An 18,871-nucleotide genomic window follows, 5' to 3' on the forward strand; every position below is an offset into this window, starting at 1 on the left:
AACTGGAACTAACGATTTCAGGACTGGTTGGGGCTGAAACATTGGGTCCAGTGTTGGTGTTATCTTCAAAATTGAGCCTAGTACGACGAACATTTTCAGTAGGGGTCACATAATTATCTTCGACGTTAGGTCTCAAAGGATCATATGGTTCCCCAGCGCTAGAAAATGGTAATTCAGGACCTCCTGACATTTCGTGAAGATTGATGTACTCAAGGTCCCACGGATGGCGCCAAATGATCAAACCAAAAACATTTGGTTCGAGTGCAAGTGAATAAAAAGAAAGTCTAACCTTTGGAAGGGGTTCCTCCGGTTAAATGGGATATGAGGGGTCTAGTGTTGTTTTTCTTTTGCCTAGCCTCCAAGGTAGATATGAAAAGATATTACAATGTGCGCAGGTTGATTAGCCTTCAAATGAGGCTTAGGGGCACTATTTATAGATGGATAATTGGCGGTTATGTATGATAACCGCTATATTAGTGCTCACTCTCCATAACTGCCATTAGAATCTTCTGATCATGCCCACAACCTACTCCACGTCCTCCACGTTCCTGATATGTAGGGTTTTAGTCCAGCCTGGCAACACCAAGTCAACCTTATGAAGACGTCACGCTACCCGATACGTGGGGTTGACTTGAATACAACGAAGCTTGACCGTTTAACTAACTGGACGTCACGGGCATCACGTGACACAGCGTTAAATAAGCTCCCGATAGGCTCTAGTGTGCTGGACGTCATGCGTTTCACGTGACGCAGCATGTGACAGAGCGTGGCGTGACGTACGTCATTATTGTATTATGTGGATTAATAATAAATATCATGCTGTTTTTTTCTTTCTTTTTGTACGTTATCTAACTGGCCTTTTCAAGGAGATGTGGATGTATACAAAGTTTAAGCATATTAGAACTCGATGAAATACAACAAATTTTATAAACGTTAAAAAAAGAAGCTAAAAGAATAATGATGGATATAAAAAGCTTTAAAACAAGAGAAGAAATGAAAACATGATTTATGTAAGTGATTCACTTTTAAAAATATACAGTATGAAATAGATGAGCACAATTCTAAATGTTACGGGGTATTTATTCGAATGTTTAGTGAGGTGTGGGGTTATTAGTATCTTTAATGTTTTCATCATCTTAACTTATATTATTGTTTGTAACTATCATATTAGGATTTATCAAACGTAGGGTACGTAGTATAAGACAATTATTGCATATGGTAATTTGGTTATAACAAAAATCTCTAATAATATGGTTATTGTTTTTTTCTTTATTTTTTATATTTACCCTTTATTCTGAATTGTTGAATAATAATCTAGTAAGGGTGAATATGAAGAAATACTATACACGTATAATAATTTTTATGTTTTAAAAAACTTGTGACAATACGAAGAAAAAGGTAAATTCAGCTTTAAAATATTTTCAGAATTTTTAAAGTATATATTAAGCTAATATGGAAAATAATAGGAGTAATAATAATAATATAATGGATCAATCGTGGTGGCACAAAACAAATTTAATCATGTGTTTAGGTGCAACGTAAGATGGTAAACGTTGTGTTGTATTTTATCACTTTCTGTTTCCTTTCATTCTTGTTGTGACCTATGAATTATGTGTGTTGTTTATGTATAGGCTTTATACATTTTTATTTAACTAAGATAAACATTTAGCAATTTTACTACGTTCTAAGTAACAAAAAAATATGTTAGGTATTCAATTGTCGCGAAAAATTAATCGACGGAGAAAATTGTGAGTCATTTAATAGGTAGCGTGATTATAATAGAAGCTATCACATATCAAATACGAGAACTGTTTAATGTTTCGTAATAGTGGCAGTACTTACATTGTGACCCCTGCGAGTTTGAGACTTGCATCATTTACAAGTTTCAACCAACATGGTTATAACCAACGCCTTAGAGCATGTAAAACTGCCATTTACACCCCGAGTCCCCGACCAAAACAATCTAATGTATAATCCATGATTAGAGAAATAATTCAAGTGATATTTAGGCATCTAAAGATTAATTTGAATAGCAAATTGATGGATTGGATGCAAAATGATGATTCAAGGGTATTACAATATCGGTCTTAAGAACATAAACATGTTATATAATCTAACTCCACATGCCTCAATCACCAAATTTGTTTATTTTGCATGACACCATTTCCCCAGCTAGATCAAAAGATTACATAATTTCCTTGTTTGTCGACTGATTTTGGTAAACGAATTACCTTCAGTAACCTGCCAATGTACCCCAGCCAATGAAGGAGTACTGCAAAAATGAGCATACATAACGCCATAATTAACCCCTGCCAATGAAGGAATACTGCAAAAACGAGCATACATAACACCGTAATTAATCCCTTCCTCCCCATAAGCCAATTTTTTGTTTTCACGGCAACTTCTACGGTGCGTTGTATTCTGGCTGCCCATTTCATCTGTATCAAAAATAAACCAAACATGAAAAATCAAGAACAAGTTACCAAATATAATGGCCCTAGACCTACTTGATGCTAAACCAGGTTCTTATCAAACAATTGTGAAATCACACATCGTTGGGTATGTATGACCATAACATTGCATATACAAGAGGAAAAATTGTAATACATGTCAAAACAAGTTAGGTAAGGTTGACCGACGAACTCTTTATATATATATATATATATATATATATATATATATATATATATATATATATATATATAGGAGCAGGATCAATGGGGAAGTAACCAATCGGAGAGAAGCGGGGGGAAGCAAAATTATTTTTTTTTTTTCGTTTTTTGATCCTGCCCCTATTACTTCTTCGAGCGTTTTCCCGCCAAAATAATAACATTCATCACGAAGTGTCTTTTCTAAATGTTTTTATTTTCATCCAATCTATAATGTTCGTGAACAAAGTTTTTTCAAAAAACGAAAAAAAAAAAAATTTGCTTCCCCCCGATTGATTACTTCCCTCTTGATCCTACCACTATATATATATATATATATATATATATATATATATATATATATATATATATATATATATATATATATATATATATATATATATATATATATATATATATATATATATATATATCGACAGAATTAATAAATCGTATAGTCCAACAACATGTAAAACATATAATTCTTATATGCATACATTTATTTTTGTCCATGATCGATTCTCAGTATTTTCTAGCAATAAAGTTGACCCATTGAACCATTAGAGGTAATAAGTAACTTTTAAAGGATTTCTCCTTGTAAAAAAAAAAAAAAAAAAAAAAAAAGGGACTATATTGCTTGAGTCAACCCATTACTATATATACTAATTAGTGTAAAAATTCACTCAATTCATTGGTCCACATGACAACTTCACAACCTTTTTCATATTTTACTTTTAACCCTTTAACTTTTTAGTTTTCCAATATTTATTTTTTGTCTTTTATTCTTTAACTTTCTAATCTTCCAATATGCCCCCTAAAATTCTTTCTTCAATTTAATATTTTAAAAAGCCATACTAAATATTTGTTATTTTCATAATTATTCTATTAACTTTTTTTTACAATCTAAAAAAACAAAAAGACATACTAAATATTTGTTATTTTCATAATTATTCTCTTACCTTTTTTACAATCTTAAAAAAAAAAAAAAAAAACTAACTTTCTTTAGAAAAATAATGTAGACGTGTTCGATCCGTTAAATCGACTTTTGTTTTTTGGTTTATGTATGACTTATTAGCGTCAAATTACTTCACTCGAAAACATATTGTAATGTACAACAAAATTCTTCTCAACCACAGCGAAGCACATGACTAAAAACTTGTATATACTAAATGGTGTATTCTAAACCATCCCTCATTGGTCCACTTGACAACCCCATCCTCACCAAGTTTTCTTTTTTTCCCTTTTTTCCTATTTTTTTTCCCTTTCTTGCTTTTTTTCCCAAATTGCCCCAACATCGTAGGGCCCACAATACTAGTTTATAAGAAATTGGGCTGATATTGACATCTTAACAACATTGTAAAGGTGCAATTTAGTAAAGTTGAAGTTTACCAGTCTATCCAGATTCTCTAGCAGGGCTCCAAATTGCTCCATTTCTGCATCCTCATCCTTCTCTGAGAGATTAACTCCAAATTGCTGGCTCATATTAGCCAGCATGTCATGGCTCGTATCTTTCATCATTGACGTCTTCATCTAGCAAACATTAATAAGTCAAAGAAGAATTGTAAATAATGGCCCCACTACATTAATAAGTCAAAGAAGAATTGTAAATAATGGCCCCACTAGAATACTTAGTACATACAGTGTTGTAAAAAACCCGATTACTCGCCGATTAATCTCCGATTAATCATTTTTAAGAACAATCCGTTCCGATTTTCAAAAATCCGTTTAATTAAACGGTCAACGTGAATTGATGGGTCAAAATCGAATTTGGTAATCAAAGTCGGTCAAAGTAAAAAATGGTTAATATTTTAACATGAATTTAAACTAAAACTTTATAGTTTTGAAGCAAAATGAACAATTTTAGACAATTATGTTAAATTTTATTTTTATATATATGATTTTCTTCTATAGTTACACATATAAATCTTAAAATTTAATATTTAAATGTATACAGTACAATCCGATTAATCCCCGATTAATCTCCGAATTGCCGATTAATCCTTTCAATGTCCCGACCGATTAATCCCCGAATAGCGAATTTTGCAACCTTGCATACAAGTTTAGAATTAAATTTGAACATGACATTGTAAACAATGAAGAAAACCCTGATATTTAATACAGAACACACAAACATAAATATCATCTTTGGAGAATATTAGATTATTTATCCTTTCAAAACTACCCTGATTCGCCTAGATACATAAAGAGCTTTGTACCTCGCACATGTCTGGATTCTTGAGCTGACTTCGAATATCAGAACTAGAGCTAGGGAAGCTAGGTTGAGGTGCATTTCTTGAACTCAAAAGCCCTTCAAAAGCATTATTATTTTCATTATCAATAGAGCTTCTTTGACCTACTGAATTCTTCTTCTTCTTCTTATTATTATTATTATTCCTATTCAACAATGGATCCTCCCCCTGAACCATTTTTTGGAATACATCAGGTGGCATCTTGCTAATCATATCTGATATAATCTTGATCATCTCAGGAGACAAACTTTCAGATTCTTCGTCACCTAGAGATGCTATGGCTTTTGGATCAGCTTGAGATATGAAGTGAAAGAATCTATTCAATAAACAAATAAAACCATCAATCAATAAAAGATTTTTTTTTTTTTTTTTTTTTTTTTTATTATAATTGTACCTATATTCTATCTATTGGCTTTAATAGCCTAGGTTCAAAGTAAAACATGTCTAATGCAAAAAATTACAGACCGCCAAACGTGGTAAGTTGGCATATGATTGTTTCTTAAGATAAGAATAAAAGTAAATTAGTCCCCAAGAAAAGAGCTACTAACACCACAACATATAATATCTGATTAGCTAAAAAAATATGTAGATAAAACGCATGAAGATAGTAGTGTTACACAAAATATTGAACATAAACCTGATCAATTCCATGTCATCGTTAAGAACGTTACTACTCGTCCTAGCTTGTGTAGTAACATCCTTATTATCATCAGACAACGTTGATGATGAAGTTTGATCCTTTTCAGATAATAAGGCAGTAATTTCTTCGATTCTTATGCCTGTTGAAATAAATATATACAAGTATTAGCAAAAAAAAAAGAAGACATTAGAACATCAGAGCTGGTCAATATGAAATTTGACATAAAATACACAACATCATGTGCATCCTCATCACCTTGCTTGATCAATTTATTCTTGGTATCCCTGTGAGAGTACATTAACAGACAAAGGATCAGGTAATATATATTGTTAACCAAGAACTAGCATTAAACGTTTGGATCGTTATCGGACTAGAAAGTTTGTGAAATTAAACAAAATCCATGCTTGTAACAGAGTATACAGTCATAAAAATTAGAAAAGAGAAGAACAATAAACAATTTAAAGGTATTATTATACCTTAGGGCATCTGCAATAAGTTTATCTTTAGGAGAAAATCCATGTGCTTTAGACAAGTCAGACACTGCTTTCTAGAATGTTTGCAATTCGGATCAGATGGATTTATATATTCGAAAAATGTTGGCAGTATAACTTGTTTGCCTCGATTAAGAGTTTAGAATAGAATTTATATATATATATATATATATATATATATATATATATATAAAGCTTACTTGTAGCTGCCCCAAACTTTTATAAGCTTCGCCTCTCCTATAAAGAGCTTTGACGTTTCTTGTGTCAGTTGCCAATACCTGAAAGAATGCCATAATGAGCTTTGATTACTACCATACTAAGAAAGTTATATTTCTGTAGAATCTAAGGGTGTCCATTATATAAGAACGATAAGACAAAAACATAAATAACCTCTGTGCCTTCATTTATGCATTCATCATACTGCCCTGTTTTCAAGTAACATGACATCAAATTAAGAGAGCATGCCAGAACGAGAGTTGCGCCTTTAGAAGATGGAACATTTTTCAGATTATTTTTTGCCTGAATAATGCAAGGTAAGAGATAAAAACAAGTCAGTTTTTGAAAGCTTATAGAAAAATCTATAATTTAAAACTCCAAAGAACAAAACCATAAGAATTAAAAGTTTTTAGATGCAGCACTTGCCCGTTTATACTTCTCCAAGGCATCACTAAACCTTCCCTGACTGTGAAATTCATTCCCCTGTCAGAATGAAAGCACAATCTAACAGCAATTATGAAAATTACAAGAATACAACAATTGAAGTACAAAACCACTTTTAAAAAACCCGGCCAAAGTGAAAGTATATCGACACAATGGTCTATATATGTATGTTCACATATCCATGCATTAGTATACAACTTAAAAACAGAATAGAACAGTTCCATGACTTCTGACTTACCTTTTTTTTTAGCCTCTCAGCTGCCTTCAATTCATAGTTTACTTGTGCATCCACTCGAGGCGGCATAGCAGCTAGCTCCTCAGGTTTTGAAGATTTGGAGGCCGGGTGTAGTTGAGATGATTAGTGTTTATGTGAATTTTGGTATTACGGAGTGGTATTTATATAGATGAGTCCAGATGAGAATACATTCAACAGATGCCGATTATTATAGAATATCATATATATTAATGGTTCTTGCGGTTCTCATCATTGTTTTGGTTCTCGTTTGAACTTTTGACAGAATAATAAAGTAAAGTTCTATTATGCCGCCGTTAATGTATATGGATATGATTAAAAAGAAAAAAAAGTAAGGGTAAAACTGAAAATTAAACAGAAAGTACAGTACTTTTATAACATTTCTTTAATTGTGTGTTTTTGTCTGTGGACTATTAATATAGGACGAAGGGAGTATTAGTATTTATTACGGAGTATTATTATTAATTATTATTATTATTATTATTATTATTGTTGTTGTTGTTGTTGTTGTTGTTGTTGTTGTTGTTGTTGTTAATTATTATTATCATTATATTATTATTATTATCATTTGAGATTGAGAATAGCTTGGTTCTAGGTTCGGGTTGGTTTCCTTGCTTCGGATTGTTTGATTATTATTATTATTATTATTATTATTATTATTATTAAAACAAACCATCACAAGATAGCTAGTGGTTGAGTTCCTGAGTTCCTTGCAAGAGGTCTCATGTTCGAATCCTGCCTAGCTAAGACGAATATTTTGTGGTGGCCAGGGAAGAGTAGGAAACAGTCAGAGAGTAATCCTACTAGGCTGCGTACATAAGAGTATGTGGTCGGATTAGTCGGATTACTCGTCCTCCCGGATAACCCGAACAGAAAAAACCTTATACTTTTATTTTAAAAAAAATCTAACGGTCAGCTTTTCACTTAGTAAGGTATTCTATGTCAATTGATTCCTTAACCATTACAACATTCTTTTCACAAATATTCCCTTCTTTCTCACCATCAAAGCTAGTATGAACACTATATAGTAGGTATATTAGCACTACAATAGCCGAAAAGAATCCAAACCGAACATAAGAAGGCGAGTCGATATTTCCTCAACAATAATATATTGAGAAAGATCTAAACGCTTGGTATCCAAGGCATAAGTGGGGCCGCCCAAAAGTCCGGCTTTCCTCGCTTGTGGGACCATGCAATTAAAGAGTTGAACTAAACCCAGAACGACCATAGAGCATGCACCAAGCATGAAACCTTTAGGTTAACCCTGGCGGTGCTAGCCACCATAGTACTATAGTAGTAACTTTTTAGTAACAAGTGAAAATACACAAATTCCCAGAATTTTATAACTAGTCATAGTAGATAATACTCCATAATACATTTAGGGCATGCTTGGTTGAGGTATTGGACTATAAGGAATGAGTATAATAATAATTGAAGGTGTGTAGTTTATAATAGGAATTCTCAGTTATCTTAAACTAGTTAATGAGTCATTACTCACTAAATTGAGAGGAATGATAATCATTATGGATCTAACTTACAAGCTATTTTTACGGCTCACGTAATTCTACAACTTCCACGTTTTTGATTCTTTTTTTTAAATCAATTAATTTTATTTATAAGTATGTTATGTAAATTAACCATGGTGTACGTAAGCCAATCTAAAAGGGTATCTACTTCAAGTTTAATTTTAGCATTTATATTAGAGCATTCTCATTCATGACACTCTTTTTTATATTAACACACCGTCACATCAGCGCCACATCACAATTTCCTCCCATTTCCTTTCCATTGCTAACCCATCACAATTCACTTCTAATCATGACATACCATCACATGAACCCAATTATTATTTTATTATTAATCCTAATTTTATTACTTGACTACAAACCATTCAATGTTACTTTTTAACTATAAACCATGAAAAGTTTACGTGATGCAAAATGCCTTATAACCACGAAAATGATCACGCATGAACAGTGGCGAATCTAGGATGAAAATCCAATGGGGTCTCAAAAAAAATTTCAAAACTAATTATATTTAAATAGTACTTTAGTGGTTGTCTACCTCTAAAAAGCTATAAATTTTTAAAATATATGGAGTCTTATAGTTAAATTTAGTGGTGTCATATATAATTTGAAGAGTACATTGTTCTAAAAAATTTTAAGATAGTGGGGTCATAGGACCCCACCCCTTCAAAGCTAGATTCGCCCCTGCGCATGAAGATTGACAATGCATTGGCAGTTGGTTGCCATTGGAGCCAAATATTGGCTAAGGTGTTTGGCGGTTATATTACTTAGACGTTGGGAATGCTCTTACTAACTTTATAAAATTTCAATATTGTAACTACGGTGTTTTAATTAATATTATTATTATTATTATTTTTATATTATTTATATTACTACTTTATTATTATTATTATTATTATTATTATTATTATTATTATAAAACATCAAACAAGCAATAACAATACGATGGGAATGTTCATTGCATTCCCATTACCATTCATTTTCTCATTACCATTCCCTTTGCCCTCTTCAACCAAGCATGCCCTTAGACCATTCATTTCGTGATAACAGCATTAAGACCGTAAGATTTTCTCAAAACCAAAGATTACATTATACATCATTTGCTCCGTCTAAAAAATTTAAAAGGTTCTGAGCGAAAAAAGGCTCTTACACACGTTAAAGTTTTAAATACATAAAAAAATAAAATACTAAAATTTATCAATACTAAAAAAGTTCTCAAAACAATCGTATCAAAGTGTTTTATTCTCAAAGATTTGTCTTATAGCTATAATTAAACGATTATTTAAATAAAACTGTCATCCTAGTATTTTTAAAATCAAAGTTGTTGATGAAATGTTTATAATCAATAATCTGTCATTATACGTAGTATATCATTGTTTTCGATAGTTATTAAACTCAATCCGAAATAAAAATATTTGGATCCCAATTGATTTAGGCTACTTACAATGGTCCGCCAGGGACCCCGTTAAAAGTCGCTACCCCGCTCACATTTATTATGAGCAATTCGTGAAAGGCATTGTTAGTTAGTGATTCAACGGACCTCTCCCGTAAAAGTGATGGGACCTAATATTATTTTGTTTGTAATTTAAGCTTTATATATTGTATATATTATATATTATATTTTAGTGGTATAATTGTGGGTAATATTTTAGTGTATGATAGTGAGGGATTAGTGAAAAGAATGTGAGAGAAATGTTAAAGGATTTATACTGATGTGGCGCTGATGTGACGGGAAAAAGTTCAGTGAAAATTGGAACGATTGCATGTGGCCTTAGTGGTTGTAAAAGAGAGAATTCAAGACCCACATGATGGATAGATGCGATATGATAGGATTAGCATTTTATTTATGGGGATCGTATTTTCAAATGAATACAACTTTAGAACACGTAAATGTAATAAAAGCGTTCTTGAGACTGGATTTAGAGCATATGTTCGAGTTAGTGGCGGAGCCACGTGTTAGCCACTGGTTGCACGTGAGCCAATCAAATATAAGTAACGTTTATAATGTTTTTTACTAAAGCGTAAACATGTTGATACCTTGGTACGGATGGTTTTTCCTTAAATCTTTGTAAGCATATATGCAAGTGTTGGATTTTTTACAATGATCTTTTTCCCTTTCTTTTTTATATTCATCAGTTCACTTTAATATTTAATTGTAATTTGTAGTTGTTAGTAAATTTACTAGTTTTCGAACCCTCGCTTCGCGCCGGGGGTTCGATTTTTAATGTATTTTATTGTGTTTAGTTACGGAGCCTGCGAGTTAAAAATCAACATATATATGAAAAGTACCCTAAATATTTAGCTTTTTTTTTAAAAGTGTCCGTTTTGCGTATAGTTAGTGACATTGTGTTCATAAAATTATTTCGAGTTTAAGGATGGTGTCGGAAAAATTTAACTCGTTGCAAGCGAAAAGATATGACATGTTGAATATTTGAGTGGAGTTTATTTAAGATATTAAATGAAAATTTTGATTTGACGCTTTAACCCCCTGTGTTGGGGGCCGATTTTAATTTTTGAACAAAGTGTGGGGGGCTTTTGTGGTGTTACTTGAAAGAAAGAAGGGGAAAAAAAGGTGAAAAGATGAAAATACCCCTGATACTATTCATAAGTTTTGTCTTTTAATGTATTTTATTGTGTTTAGTTACGGAGCCTGCGAGTGAAAAATCAACATATATATGAAAAGCATCCTAAATATTTAGCGTTTTTTAAAAAGTGTTCGTTTTGCGTATAGTTAGTGACATTGTGTTCATAAAATTATTTAGAGTTTAAGGATGGTGTCGGAAAAATTTAACTCGTTGCAAGCGAGAAGATATGACCTGTTGAATATTTGAGTGGAGTTTATTTAAGATATTTTATGAAAATTTTGATTTGACGCTTTAACCCCCTGTGTTGGGGGCCGATTTTAATTTTTGAACAAAGTGTGGGGGGCTTTTGTGGTGTTACTTGAAAGAAAGAAGGGGGAGAAAAGGTGAAAAGATGAAAATACCCCTGGTACTATTCATAAGGTTTGTCTAATAGTTAATATGTTAATAATGTTAATGTTAATGTTAATTATTAGTAGACCCTTAATAATAATATATAATTGATCACAATTACAAATCCACAACAACAAACGGATAATCACGAGCATAAATCATAGATAATACGATAAATGAAACGTGATTATATCCTAACTTCAAACACGGAGAAAAGTTTAGTTCACGGGCGCAAAACAGAGATTGTATTATTACTAGTTAAAGACCCGCGATTTCGCGGCTTTTATATAATGATTATAATTTAAGAGAATCATAATAGCCAGTCTTCGATGTACATATAGTAGTATGATTAGATACAATTAAACTCACAATAAATCAACTAATTAAAAGATGGTCAAGCAAAACATGGCCCATGTCACAAAACTTTGCTATAATATACAAAATATAATAATATCATCAAGAATTAGCAAGAATATTTTTACACCATCTATCTTAATTATCAAAATCCTTCACTATAACTCGGGTCTTCTCTTTTATACTTGCCCATTTCCATTTCACGAGTATTTCCTCCTTCCTCATTGGATCCAGATGCATACAACCCGCATTTACTCGTGGGTCGGCTATATTCACTACTGGCATACTCTTGTGTACCTCCTAAAGCCATTTTCCCGATCTTAACCATGTCATCATTATACTGAAATGTGCCATAGTCTGAGCTTCCATGGGACCCGAATGCTGAGTTGTTTCCAGGTCAGATCCTTTTAGGTCAGAGAGTGAGACGTCTCATTTCAATGCTCGAAGCGCATGGCTCATCCTGTGTCGGTGACGGGCTGAGTGACGAACATTGTGACTGTCTTGGTTTTTGAGGTGACGGATGCCCTATTTTTGCTTTCTTAAGTGGAGAACCTTGCCCCGAAACCTGAGGGGTTTCATTCTTCAGCTTACCTACTTCTCGACTTTTAAGCTCATGCTCTCTTTCTAGAGCATCCATTGATTTAAAAACTAAATCTAAACCCTAATCCCTAAAATTCTAAACCCTGAAATCTAAACCCCAAATCTAAACTTACACCCTAACCCTAAAATCTAAACCCTAAATCCTAAAACTAAACCATAAACCCTAAATCTAAACCCAAAACCCTAACCCTAAACTCTAAACCATAAACCCTAAATCTAAACCTTAAACTTAAACTCTAAACCCTAAAAACTCTAAACCCTAACCCTAAACCCAAAAATATAAACCCTAAAATCTAAACCATAAACCCTAAACTAAACCTTAAATCTAAACCCAAAACCCTACACCTAAGCTTTAAAAACCCTAAATGTAAACCCTAAACCCAAAATGTAAACCCTAAACGTAAACTCTAAACCCAAAACCTAACCCTAAACCCTAAGCCCTAAAATCTAAACCCTAACCTAAACCCTAAATCTAAACCTAGAACCCTAACCCTAAAATCTAAATCCTAAACCCTAAATTTAAACCCTAAACCATATCCTAAACCCTAAACCCTAAAATCTAAACCCAAAACCCTAACCCTAAACTCTAAACTATAAACCCTAAAATTTAAACCCTAAATCTAAACCCAAAACCCTAATCCTAAACCCTAAATCGTAAACCCTAAATCTAAACCGTAAACCTAAACTCTAAACCCTAACCATAAACCCTAAAATATAAACCCTAGAATCTAAACCCTAAACCCTAAATCTAAACCCAAAACCCTACACCTAAACTCTAAACCCTAAAATCTATACCCTAAACCCAAAATCTAAACCCTAAACCCTAAACTCAAACTCTAAACCCTAAACCCTAAATCTAAACATTAAACCATAAACGTAAACTCTAAACCCTAAATCTAAACCCTAAACGTAAACTCTAAAATATTTTGAAAAATAAATAGAAAGCATTCATCCCCCATGTCCTTTTAGTCATGGGATAGGGAGAGGTCATGGGTTCGATCCTTAGAGATGTCATGATTTTCTTTAAACCAATTGAACACCAATAATGGTAGTATATATTGACCCTATAGGGGGTTTTACAGGATTCATTCACGGACCTCTACCCAAAACACTGACCAAATGGATGTGTTCCCGGGTACCGTCAATCGGGTTTGGGTTTCCGCCCGAACGTGCGTGTTATGTGCAAATGATGAGGGTCGTTGAAATAAATGAGCTACTGATGCCAAAAAATCGCCGTTAAAAAAATAGAAAGCATTCTTGGTAAACCCAAGGCATGTTGCAAAATATTTGCCAATTCTACACATACACATATTGAGCAGTTGGGAATCTTCAAGTCCAATTGAGAATCTTTTGCTCAACTTATTCTCGAAATGTAACTGTTGCAACAAATGTGCTTACGGAACAACAAAAGGATTAGAAATATTGGCAACGGTAACAAACTTCACAATGCAGATACAAAATACTTGGCAATCAACACGGTACTCAATTGTGTTCATCATTTGCAGCTCTTATAATATGGCATGTCTTTCTTACTCAACTCGATATGTAAGAAACTTTGTGTACAAAGCGAACATGCTCAATCATATTTGCAATACCTTGCTCATTATCTTCCTCATCAACTAACCCTGTGTGAACCTCCATATGGGCATTAAATCTTCATAAATGTATCATAGTACAAAACAACAACAAAAGAGTAAGAAGAATATTAAAACTATACCATACATGTACTGAAATAGCAATATAATCACAACTATACCGATTTTGTGAAAATAAAGAACAAACATTTTAACAGAGATTAGCTACTGTACCAATGATAATGTAAAATCCAACAGGTACACAATTATAAATGGCTATATTTACATGTTTTATGACATATAGACTCGCCTCCAAAATAATACACAGTATACATATTTAAGTAAACAATTCCAAAACGTAATAAATCAATACACAGTTCAATTATATAAATCACCTAAGCAATCGATTGTGACGGCGGAGATAGCAGCAACTGTGGCGATAGAGGCCACAACTGTTATGGCGGCGGTTGGTGTTTTAACGCCGCAAACATTAACCTTTACACCATATATACAATCGATTTTTCAAAAGTTGGAACCATTAACGGATTAAAAGGGTCGAAACAATTGCAGGAAGCACGCACAAATCACTCGAAGCAAAAATCGCCCAAGCAATCGCTGTCAATTTCTCGTCCATATTTGATTATTTAGGTTGGTAGACATATATTCAGTTGTAGGGAGAAAGAAAAAAGATGTAGGAGATGATATTTTTTTGGGTTTTTTTCATCAAACGTATCTAAATAGATTGAAGTGTAACGTATGATCTGCGAAGGTAATTTTGTTTAAATATTAACCACATACCGCCATGTAACCACAGTAGATATTACAATTAGATTTAAGCCTCTTAGCATAAAAAGATTGCAAAATACAAAACAAAATTTAAACTGTAATAATTAACGAAGCTCATACATTACACCTATAGTATCGAAACACTCTTAATTAACGAAGCTCATACATTACACCTATAGTGCATTTGAGACAAAATGATCAACTTATTTAAGTTGAACAAGGTAGAGGTCAGTCGCGCGTTGCTGCGGCTAACCTGAGATTTTTTGTAGGCATCGTTGTAGGATGTTATATATGATATGCGAATAGTTTTTTTGCGAATTATTTTTATACATATGAATAAAAGAAACATATATAACTGTCTAACTCAATCAACCCATTTTAGCCCAATAGCTAAGAAGTGCTACAAATCAGTTCAATTAACTAATGCTTAGATATGTAGTCATTCAAGCAACACACATGCATAACATAAAACGAAATCTCCAACAAAATTTCAACTCATGATAACGTTCCAAAATTAAGAAAGATATCAATTAATCAAACTCCTACATCAAAACCTCTTTTGTCTTTTCCCTTAAAACCATATAATTTTCTACCAACTTGAGACTTGTGACCCACATTGATGCAAACTTTAACCCAAGAACCACAATCGTCAATTAGTACCTAAATAGCAACATATGAGCATTATAGCGTATTCTTCAAAAAGCTATTAACATAAACTATACAACCAAATGTTTACCATCACAGGCAGATCTAATTCTCTTACTTTGTTGATTTAAAAAGTCGAATGCAGCCAATTTTACAATAATTTCCCAAAATGGCAGCAGGCTCGGTTTTTTTGAACTCAATCATTACCATCATAGCCCCAACTGAAACATGTATCAAACAACATAATTCTCTCCAGCTTAAAATACATGTTTCAAATGATTTGTATCTAATAAGTTTTAAGAAAACTTACCAAGAACGAAGCAACAAATATGAAGTCCATGTAGCCTTCTATCCATATGCTGTAGTTGTAACAAAAGAGCATTAAAGAGATAAATAGAGTTGAACATATGTTTTCTCAGTTTTACCTAAACGATTTGATCTTTTTAGCTGCAAAACATAAATGTGTACATTTTTCGTGTATGAAACATGTATCTATAGATGTACAACTTAAAATGTATCAGCTGTTTTAGAGCAATGGAATCATAATGAATGCGCAATATTTTCTACTTGCTACAAATTACAACAAAAATTACTAATATGTGATTCAAAAATAGTAGGATATGTTGGGTTTTGGACTGAAATGAAATAATTCCTAATAAAACTTCTAAACCTAGAACCTCACTTCATTTTTTTCTCTTAAAAATGAAATATAACTCATATTGACCCGTTTATAAATCTTGAATCTTTTAACACAACAATTTAGGAGGAAAAAATTAATATAATAAATTTAAAAGACTGTAAATATTCACAGAAACTAAACTTCAATGGTTGAATATATACTTTTCAAACCAAAAACATATTAGGTAGCTAGATTATTGATCATACCTGAAGTGCAACGGTGTTAGTTGCAAAAGCAAGTATACATAGTACCATTTCCCATGGGCTATTTTTCTTCGCCAAAAATGCAGCACTACTAAATTCCCCATTGGGTTGTCTGATTCGCCTTAGTGGGTTATCGTAAACCTAACAAAACAGAGGACGTAACCATCTAAAGAGATAACAGGTTGTAGTGGCAGAATAAATAGTAAACTATGCAAAACTATTTAAAGACTATTAAAAAAAAGATAACATCAACCAACGCTGCAACAAAAGCAGGAACAGTTTGCATTGAGACTACTTACAATAGAAGGCATACGACTTCTTTGGTACTCCCACAATTTTTTTGTTAGATTCTACAATGACTCGTGATGCTTCCTACACTTCGTCAATTTTTCAATAACAAAAGCAGCAGCAGCAGCAGCAACAACAACAACAACAACAAAAGTTTAAAAAGGATAAATAAAGGAGAGAAATAAGGCTCGAGTTCGTGTTTTAAATCAAGCAAGAGAACATGAATCGCCATGGCTACAATCTATAGATTGCCTCGCCAAGATATAGAAACATTTCTTCTCATTGCTCGACCCAACTCCCATGTATTTATTGAACCTTCTTATAATGTACCTCGCTCATTCTTGAAGGGAGAGGTGAGTTGGCGTCAAACACAGTTGCTGACACAAATCCCGAGTCCACAACGGTGTTACTAATCACGACAAAGAATATGCTTTTTCATTCAATCATTTAGCAACAAATAGGCTACCACGTCCTAGAACGGAAACCATATTCCGTGAAGTGGCTGTCATGTCCGAAGACAGCAGCGAAGACAGCAGCAAGAGTACATTATTGCCATGACAAAACAGTAGAAAACTATAATTCCCAACATCTATTAAAACGCAAAGCAGCACATCAAAGGTGATAATGTAGCAATATTTATGTTCCTCAAGACGACAAATGAAGTTTGTGAAAAGCGTGCCACAACCGCCGTCGGCCTACATACAACACAAAAATTCAGGAGTTTAGTAATCTGATTCTAAGTTAATATATTACCCGGCTTATTGTTTAATTTACTTTTTCCATGCTTTTAGTTACTCACCCTACTTGGTTTGAAGCAACTGTTGAAGTTAGATTATGCAGCCACTATTAAACTTCTGTTTCACTTAAACCAAATGGGCTAAATTATTCACTATTAATTAAATTTAAAATAAGGTATTAAACAAATAAGCTATTAAACCCGTTCATATCCAATCTCGATATGCAGCCACTATTAAACTTAGATTACTCATTTTGACCAAGAAAAAGATAAAAAAATCATGAGTAGGTTTATAACCTTCGCTTATATTTTTTTTTTTTGTATTTTACTAGTTCTTTGGTTTTGAATGCCGCTGATTTGGGTTTAGGGTTGAATGTCGCTGATTTAGGTTTAGGGTTTTACAAAGTTTGCATATCAGTAACCCCACCCAGTATTATTCCGTAATTTGGTGGGTAAGGATCCGAATATAATTAAGGTCCGCGTGTTTTTAAGGGTATATAAGGTATAATTTTGATTAAGAATGATTTATTACCTAATATTTTAAGTGGATGATTAGTGACCGTTAGATCAAGGGGTATTAAGCTGTAATTTTCTAATCTAACGGTAATTAAGGGGGTTTTGAAAATAATTATTAGCTAATCGAGACTCTCTTTTAACGTATATAGTGATTATTACCTCAAAATCAGACATTGTGATACTATGTTTTTCAATCTCTTCTAAAGTCCATTCCTTCCTCAGTTTTTTTTTTTTTTTTTTTTTTTTTTTTTTGTGGCAAAAAACGAAAACTTTGTATAACAAAATCTTTTTCTCGAAAAGAGAAACAAGAACAGTGTTCTTTCGGTATCTTTATTTTCTTGAGAAATTTCAAACTTTCTCCTCCCATTCACTATTCTCTGTATAGCAACATTACCGGCTATATTAACTAAATCCTTTAAATCAGCTCCAACAAATCCTGCAGTTGCCCTAGAAATTTTGACCAGGTCTAATGAACCTTCTAGTTGTACTTTTCGTGTGAGTCTAGAAAGAATCTTTGTTCTAGCATCTTCGTCCGGAAGACCTAAAAGGAACTCTCGGTCAAACCGTCCAGGTCTTCTTAGTGCTGGGTCAATAGCATCAGGTCTATTAGTAGCACCAATCACCAAGACATATCCCCGTTTACCACCTGGTGGTCTGTGAGATTCATCCATACAAGTTAATAATTGGGCCTGGAATTGATGCATCTACTGTTGGAGGATGGGTCATGACTATCTCTAATGGGCTTGCATAGGAAGGAACTAATAATTTAATTGCTATTACGATTGTGGGCCAAATAATTAGTATGTATGTATATTTTTACTTTTCATTTGATAAAAGTTTTATACCAATAGTTGATGTGTAAATTGCAATTATAGACTACCGAAACATTGTTTGAGGTATGAAGCGAAACCATTTTTCACAACAACACGCATGGACTCTCCACTTGTCGTATACTAAAGGAAGAGCAATTATTGGTCGTTTTAGGTATGCATAGTTGTCGTTTTGGCACTAAAGCACATCATAGTCGTTTGCAATTTTATTTTTTTGA

At 32.9% G+C, this 18,871-nt stretch overlaps 1 protein-coding gene across 1 annotated transcript; it reads right to left on the reverse strand.

Moving 5' to 3' along the window:
• Nucleotides 1–2,071: 2,071 nt before the first annotated feature.
• Nucleotides 2,072–7,041, reverse strand: LOC139864578 (outer envelope protein 61-like). The gene is made up of 10 exons (XM_071853159.1): nt 6,927–7,041; nt 6,671–6,727; nt 6,419–6,547; nt 6,229–6,306; nt 6,014–6,084; nt 5,793–5,821; nt 5,474–5,676; nt 4,865–5,302; nt 4,038–4,178; nt 2,072–2,438 (listed from the first exon to the last, which is right to left on the reverse strand). The coding sequence occupies exons 1-10, from the start codon at nt 6,990–6,992 to the stop codon at nt 2,178–2,180; spliced, it is 1,473 nt and encodes a 490-aa protein (XP_071709260.1). The 5' UTR covers nt 6,993–7,041; the 3' UTR covers nt 2,072–2,177.
• Nucleotides 7,042–18,871: the final 11,830 nt, after the last annotated feature.

This window comes from Rutidosis leptorrhynchoides, chromosome 8 (genome assembly GCF_046630445.1).
Source record: "Rutidosis leptorrhynchoides isolate AG116_Rl617_1_P2 chromosome 8, CSIRO_AGI_Rlap_v1, whole genome shotgun sequence".
NCBI lineage: Eukaryota > Viridiplantae > Streptophyta > Magnoliopsida > Asterales > Asteraceae > Rutidosis > Rutidosis leptorrhynchoides.

Bases quoted from the DNA above. Each gene is read 5' to 3' on its own strand.
- LOC139864578 (XM_071853159.1), bottom strand. From the start codon at position 6,992: ATGCCGCCTCGAGTGGATGCACAAGTAAACTATGAATTGAAGGCAGCT. The intron at 6,307-6,418 runs GTTATTTATGTT...GCATTCTTTCAG, and splicing joins GCATAAATGAAGGCACAGAG to GTATTGGCAACTGACACAAG. The intron at 5,822-6,013 runs GTATAATAATAC...GTACTCTCACAG, and splicing joins CTTATTGCAGATGCCCTAAG to GGATACCAAGAATAAATTGA.